Genomic DNA, 8,206 nt, shown 5'->3' on the forward strand with positions numbered 1-8,206 from the left:
ACTAAGTTCGTTCTCTATGTCTGTCTGTCTGTCTCTGAAAAACAGTTCTTATTTAACTGTTTCCCACATCTCAAATTAAGCCCAGTTTATTTCTTCAGAGTGAAACTTTTCTCATTTAAATTTTCTTGGGGGTGGGGGGAAAGTTTGCAAAACTTAATACATTTTGTTAATCTGTTTCCTTTCTCTCCTCTGGTGTTTTGTTTTTTCCTCCTCTCCTGTGGAAGTGGAAGTATTGGGCCTTTTAAATGTTGAGCCAAGAAATTTCACCAAGGCTCACCACCTCATTGGACAGAAAGATAAGACCTAAAAAATACTGTGACATCATGTCAATACTGGTAGTAAAAGTGCTTGAGAACCTGCTTAGCAGGTCATGTAACTTTTGGTCTTTTATAGCCATTTCTTTTGATATGGAGGGCTTGCCTCAAGTGGCATGTATCCTGAGGTGTGTTACCTGGCACATCGTTAGATGTTTTATAAATTGTTGCTTCAGTTTTACACTTGCTCTTGCCCCACTGTTGCAGTCATTTTATTTGATGAGAAAGCATATAAATAAATCCTGACTGGGATAAATATGAAATAAGATCAACTTTACTATACTTAGACTATAAAATGACATAAGAAGTTATAGTAGAAATGATGGAAAAATCAACACTTTTTAAGTCGGCTGTTAATTTTACTAGTATATTTCTCCTTCCAGTGTGCCTTTTTCTTTAGTTAGCCACACTACAAACTTAACAGTTATAGATTGCTTGAAAAGATAGCTTAAAGGGTATACAGAAATAAATTAGGTCTCTGAAATATGTTTTATAAAAGTCACTGGTTCTGTATGGATACCTGGAATTTGTCATTTTGGTGTTCAGGTAGAGCTGCTCTTATGACAACATGCTTGTCTACATACAGCATAGGAAATTGACACTTCTTCCCCCAAATCACGGTAATTTCTCTGTACTGATAGTATTAGTAATGGGATAGATATGTTCCTTAGGCTGTCTACCAAAATTCAGCCTGGCTTGTACAGTATTTGTACAAGAGAGAATGAAGTAAAGAGAGTAATGAAGTCTTCAGTCATCATTAAATTATTCATCAGGTAAATCATAGAGCATTTGAGGAATGTTCGGGGAATGCTCACATGTTTGAGTAATGTAAAATCATAAAGACACGTTCTCACAGATCATGGAAAGGCAGACATTGATGTCCACTATACAGACTAAATGCAAAATGAGAGATTTTTTCCAAAGATGACCATTAAATACAACTTTGGATAGTTCCTTCTTATTGATACAGTGTTACTTAAAGATGATGTTTTTTAGTCACTAAATCTAGTCTGACTCTTTATGATCCCATGGACTGTAGTCCGCCAGGCTTCTCTGTCCATGGGATTTCCCACACAGGAATACTAGAGTGGGTTGCTGTTTTCTCCTCCAGGGGATCTTTCCAACCCAGGGATTGAACTCGCATCTCCTGCATTGCAGGCAGATTCTTTACTGTGAAGCCACCAGGGAAGCCCAACTTAAATACATAAGCACACATCCAGAGGTCAGAATGAGTTCATCATTCACAAGATAATGCTGTCTTCCTCCTTCAGCCTGCCTTTGAAAATTGCCTCTTGGTTGGTGCCAGTTTAAATTGTCAAGTTGATTGTCTTCCAAGTCAGGTTTACATTTAATGCCTCTGTATTTGGATAGAGAAACCACTCTTCTATAAAACTAATTCCTCTTCTTCTGCTTTCTTCCCTGTATCAGCTACAGGCCGTACAGCTACCGGCACTTTGCGCCCCCCACCACGCCCTGCAGCACAGATGTGTGTGACAGTGACTATGCTCCTAGCCGAAGGATGACCTCAGTGGTGACGGCCAAGGGCTACACTAGTGACTTGAACTATGACTCAGAGCCTGTGCCCCCACCTCCCACGCCCCGAAGCCAGTACTTGTCAGCAGAAGAGAACTATGAAAGCTGCCCGCCTTCTCCATACACGGAGAGGAGCTACTCTCATCACCTCTACCCACCGCCACCCTCTCCCTGTACAGACTCCTCCTGAGGAGGGGCCCTCCTCCTCTGACTGCCTCCAACACAAAAGTGTAAATACGAATTTGGTTGCGATCTGGAGGGGGGGGAGGGAGCTATTATTGAAGGATGAGGCAGACCGTGTACAGTTAAAATTATAAATGGGGTAGGGAAAACTGGAGATATTTGTACAGAAGGAAAAGATATTTATATATTTTCTTAAAATAGCAGATTTGCTGCTTGTGCCATAAAAATTTGTATAAATAATAAATTTGTACTAAAAGTTTTATTTTTGCAAACTAAATACACAAAGCATGCCTTAAACCCAGTGAAGTGACTGAGTACAAAGGAAACAGGAATTAAAAAAACAGCATCACTGACCAGGAATGTCTGGGGCTTTATTGATACCAAAAATTTTTTTTTTTTTTTTTAAAAAGCAAAGAAATTAAAGTCCATCTCAGCAGCAAACCATATATACTCGGAAGGAGCCCAGTGGCCTTCATATTAACTACCATTTGAATGCCAACAAGTTTAAGAAATGAAAGGCAAAAGAAAAGAATACTAATTTTGGATAAAAGGCTTTGTTTTCTCTAGGGGTCCAATAATTTTAGTGAGGAAGATAGATATTTCTAAAAATTCATTCGGGGTGCTGCTGTTGTGGGAGAGATGAGCTATCTGGTAAGATGCTATGGGGCCGTTTTGTTTGCAAGCCTTCTGTCCCTATCGTAAAAGTCACCCCTCTGTCATACGTCAGTAATTCCCTGGGTGATTTCACCTTGCTTCCTCCCTTAGCAGCATTATATTTTGCCAAGATACCATAATTTATTCACCATAAAATCTGGGGATTGATTAAACAGAATTTGCTAAATAAAAGTTTCGTTGTAATATTTCTACTAACTCCATTCCCCAGTCAGCTTAGCTCTTCAATTGGACTGCTGTGTCCACATAAGGATCAAAGGTTAGACAAGTTACTGTTCCTCTTTATTCCAAGATTGTTTTATTGCTCAATACAGTGTCTTTTTACAGCACATAATAGAAAGCGTTTAAGAGTTACAAATTTAACCATTAAGTTTTTGTTGTAAATTAATCATATATCCTTGCAGTACTTTCAGCATATAATATCACAGTATGAAATCATTTATATATATATTTTTTTCCTAGTAAAACATTTAAATATGTTCCGGTTAGAGACAATCTATTTTAAAAGAGGATTTTTTTTGTTATCGTTAGGTTTTCCCTATATTAGTTGTTGGTGACATTTTCATGTTCTTTAGGCTGATTTTTCTCAGAATGATCTCTACACACATAACCTCTTTCTAATGTGTGGCGTGAGTTGAATACAGTATCTTTCTGTTAACCTAATGTGAATATTAGATTGTTTTCAAATTATCCATGAATTACTTTTATAATCACCTCTTATATATTTTTACGTGTCTTCTCTCTTACTCCATTATGAATTAAGGTGATTTAACAAATTTAACGATATGGCTTACATGAGAAGGAAAACTGAACTTTTCAACTGTCGGAACTTGAGTAGAGGGGGATAACGGAAGGCTCTTCCGTGCTCTGCCTGTCCCGTGTGGTACTGGGGCTGCTGCTGCTTCAGCTGTCAGGGCTGACCCGTGAAACGACGCTGGCCCTGCTCTGCCACCTTTCCAGAAGTCAGTTTCCTGCTTTTTCACATGTTTCCAGCATTTCTCTGCTAAAGTTGAATGTGTTTTCATACTAATGTATTTTTACCTTAACAGATGTTGGTCAGTTACTTAATAAATGATGATTTTTTTTTTTTTTTAATTCTGTTTTGCTGAGGCCACCCTTTCTAGATTTCAGGGCCCAAGAGAAAACAATGGAAGAAAGGATTTACAATTTTGGTGGAGGTGAACTAACTTTTTAAGCAATTAAAATACCTAAGTAATCTTTTTAAAAAATTTAAAAATGCGGTTTCAGAATATCACATCGGTTATTGGGGTACCTTATATGAATCTGGTGCACTTGATTTTGCATATAAATAAATGGTAATCCATCAGTGTCTTGCATTTCAGTCAGACGAGCGTTAACTCTTCCTGTTGACGAAACAAAGTGCTCAAGTTCTAACAGAATGGAAATTGAAGTTGCATTCTGTGACACACAGAGGCACTTGATGCTCACATGAAGATGGAAAGGTTAGCAATAACTGGGTATCAATTAAAATATGAGAATTCTCGATGTTTACATTTTTTAATGTGCATCTTTATCTGGTGGGCTTCCCATGTGGAAACTTGCACTATAATGAACTAAGAAGAATATTGCCTTGTTATATGTCAGTTCAAGTGCTTGTACTGCGATGGCAATGGCCTCTTCTTGCAAAATACTAATTTGTGTGCCAATTTGTTTGAAATTATTTGAAGGCAGTTCAGCTTAGTCTCAGAATCCTCTTTCTCAATGTTTGAGATGGAGTCTTAACATTTTGGGGAATATTTGAAAGGTACAGTTTGAGAGAATTGTCAAAATTGAGGATGGATTTATTGGTCCTCAGGTTATATGGACAGTTAAGCTTTAAAGTAGACCATCTAGTTTATTAAACACAAGATCTTTAATTGGAAGATAAAAAGTTAATGTGAGCACAAATTGGGGGAAAAAGAATACAGTTTTGAATTTGGATTATTTTGAATTTGGATTATTGCTAGATGCATTAGCCAGCTGAGGGGCAATGAATAAAATTTAATTATGTTCCTTAAATATAGTAGTATTTGTTGTGATAGTGTATCTTGAAGTGTGCCCACTTAGAGATGTGATTAAAATGACCTGAAAATTGAACTTTGGCATAGCATACTTTCTGTGGACTACAGTAAGCTTTTCTTCACTGAAGTGGTCTTTTATACTTCTAAACTTTTATAACCTTGAATTTTGCTCCTGCAGAGCTTTGGTTTTTTGAACCCTGGCCCAAAGAATTTTGCTGTTTATATCAGATAATGGCATATTCACAATTAACAAAAAAACAGTTAAGGCGTAGAATTTTCTCAATACTGATTTTTCTTTGGGGAATTTTATTATGCATCTGACACTTGCTGTAAATCTAGCATATCGTGAGATATTATGTGTTTAGCAGAAAATTATCATTATTTTAATTTTAATACAAAAATACTCTGATGTACCACCAAAAGATATCTGACCCTTTAGCCAGTTTGAGAACAGCTGTTCTGAAGGACTCATATGTAGAAATGAAGACTTTACAGTACATTTTTATCTAATATAGACCATTAATTGGGATGGGGCTTTGAGCAGAGGATTGACTTTGTTCATCATTTTAAAATATTCCAAAGTCAATAATTTGTACAAGACCAACTCATTTGATACTGAGCTATAGAAATAGCCTCTGTCTGCATTAGATTACAGTCAAGTTTGGCAGGATAATTTTTGTTTGTTTGTTTTGCTATAAAGGCTCATTAATGAGGAATACTGCCAGTAGGTTTAATAGCTGTGTCTTATCTAACCTGTTAATGAACTGTGTATATTTATGTGGCCTGATATCAACAATCATAGTATAGAGACTGTTTTTGGTACAGGAAAGGCCTGCCTTCAGCAAGCAAGCCTCGCTCTCTGCGATAGGTCTGCTGCTGTTGTTTTGTGCCTAGACTAGATTCTTAAAAAGTATAGTTTTTAAAATTGCTTTATCTCTTGCAGGGGAAAATTTGTTAGTTCATTGATTTTGCATGTCATAAAAGCAGCATGATGGTTATTACTATTACACATCTAACAAGATTCAGGAAAAAAAAAAACCTTGGCCTTTTCATACCTCCCAAGTATGTCATACTTTAAATATGTATAGTACTTCCTTCTGAATAATGACATGAGTAGTATGCCTGGAGTGTGGATATGAGTATGGGATTATCAGATGGCTGTCAAATGTTTGAGCATCAATAAATGAGACTACAGAGGAAGTGTAGATGTGGACCAAGTCTTGAGGAAGGTCATAATCAAGCACTGTTTAATATATATTCTCAGAATTCTTAAACTCAAGAAATTTAATTTTGTTTGGTACTCCTTTCCTTATTTCACATCTAAAGTGAACCGAGAGAAATAACATGATTTTACAAAGTACTGTAGCATATGTATAGTTTCTGACTTCTGGAATTGCATCATTTTACAATGGGCTCAAACTTTAGCTTTTGAAATTCTGAAAAGTTTTAAAGGATTTTGGACCCTAACGCATAACATGATTTTAAAATTGTGAATCCATATACTTGAGATATTTGACTGGATTCTGCCTCTTTTAAAACTAATTCTATACCTGAATGGAGAGGGAGGAAGATTCTTCAGTTTATCTAGATGATTTAGAATGAAATTACTGACCTCATCCTTCTTCAGTTCAGGTAAACTTTATTGTTCCTTTTCTTTTTTTATAAGCCATTCTTAAACCATTCTTAAATTACTGCTGAAAAAAAATCATCATGACTTTGCAGATACAATTATAAAGAAAGTGATGTCTTATACACAGAAGTGGAAATAACTTTTAATTTTCCCATTACTTTGGGTTTGTCCAAAAGTTAACACCAAAGAATTATACAGTCTGCTTTGCTTAACTGTCCATTCTTTAAGAAATAATTTTTTAAAAATCACATATAAGCAGGGCAGGGGTATAGATATATATAGAAAGATATATATATATAGAGAGAGAGAGAGAGAGAGATCTCTATTATATCTCACTAAATACTAATGCCTAAGTAAGAATATTAAAAAGAAAATAAAACAAGTCTGATTAAACTAAGGTTACATGAAATTGAGTATCTAGGATTAATTGAGAACATTTTAATGAGAGTAAAGAAGATACTGAGACGCTTAAGCTGGACTAGCCTTATTTGCAAGTGAAGGATCTGGTGCTGCTTTCAGATGTTTTATCCTCTGTGTTTTTAAATTTTTTAAGCTTTAATCTTCGTCATTGTCTTAAAGTCAGCTGGTGTTTCTTGTTCATGGACTTTGGTACGATGGTGCTTTGCAAGGATGTAATTATATTTTAATGACCAACATTTGGTCAGCCCTTGTCCACTATTCACTTCCCCCTTTTTGTAAAATAAGTGCTTTAATTTTAAACTGTATAAAAAATACCTTGTATAAATCCCCCTTTTGATTATTACAATAAGTTGAGTTGTAACAAATGAAATGTTGATTTTTATAATAAAACAGTGGAAAATAAAAGTGTCACTTCTTTTCAGCAAGAAATTGAAACGGTTGTGCTTTGCTGTGATAAATGAATGCTGTGTTTCAGACACAACAGAACTCACCTTTATTGTTTGCATTTCAAATAAAATACAACTTTGGAAGAGAGGTTTGAGCAAGGCTTTGCTTTGTGCAGTGTTTACAATACTTGTGATTGGGAACAAAATAGGGAAGATTTGAGTCGGCTTATCCTCTGCACAGCAAAGCCAATTGACACCAGGTTGTGGTAAAGGAAAGCACCGTGTTCATTTGCAGGGCGCCAAGCAAAAAGAATGGGAAGTTTGTGCTCAAAGATCCAAACTCCCTTGTGACTTTCAGGAAAGGTTTTTTAAAGGCCACATTTGGGATAAGAACGGCAAAGGACTTGACCTTGTTCTGATTCAGTTGAGTTTAGTGCTCACTCATGTCCGACTCTTTGTGACCCTTGGACTGCAGCATGCTGGGCCTCCCTGTCCCATCACCCACTTCTGGAGCTTACTGAAACTCATGTCCATTGAGTTGGTGATGCCATCCAACCATCTCATCCTCTGTCATCCCCGTCTCCTCCTGCCTTCAATCTTTCCCAGCATCAAGGTCTTTTCATATGAGACAGTTCTTCGCATCAGGTGGCAAAAGTATTGGAGTTTCAGCTTCAGCATCTTCCAATAAATATTCAGGACTGATTTCCTTTAGGATGGACTGGTTGGATCTCCTTGCAGTCCAAGGGACTCTCAAGAGTCTTATCCAACACCACAGTTCAAAAGCATCAATCTTCAGTGCTCAGCTTTCTTTATAGTCCAACTCTCACAACCATACATGACTACTGGAAAAACCATAGCTTTGACTAGATGGACCTTTGTTGACGAAGTAATGTCTCTGCCTTTTAATATACTGTCTAGGTTGGTCATAACTTTTCTTCCAAGGAGCAAGCATCTTTTAATTTCATGGCTAGAGTCACCATCTGCAGTGATTTTGGAGCCCAAGAAAATAAAGTCAGCCGCTGTTTCCCCATCTACTTGCCATAAAGT

The 8,206-nt window shown here is 36.6% G+C and overlaps 1 protein-coding gene across 4 annotated transcripts in view; it reads left to right on the forward strand.

Moving 5' to 3' along the window:
- LRP6 (LDL receptor related protein 6) overlaps window positions 1-7,307 on the forward strand; it is a 178,528-nt gene extending 171,221 nt beyond the window's left edge. For all 4 annotated transcript variants that reach the window (XM_005207028.5, XM_005207029.5, XM_002687783.7 and 1 more), the window contains one exon: window positions 1,743-7,307. In XM_005207028.5, the coding sequence (XP_005207085.1) occupies window positions 1,743-2,037 (295 nt within the window). In that variant the 3' untranslated portion in view covers window positions 2,038-7,307. The remainder of the gene's footprint in view (window positions 1-1,742) is intronic.
- The last annotated feature ends 899 nt before the right edge of the window (window positions 7,308-8,206 follow it).

This window comes from Bos taurus, chromosome 5 (assembly GCF_002263795.3).
Source record: "Bos taurus isolate L1 Dominette 01449 registration number 42190680 breed Hereford chromosome 5, ARS-UCD2.0, whole genome shotgun sequence".
Taxonomy (NCBI): domain Eukaryota; kingdom Metazoa; phylum Chordata; class Mammalia; order Artiodactyla; family Bovidae; genus Bos; species Bos taurus.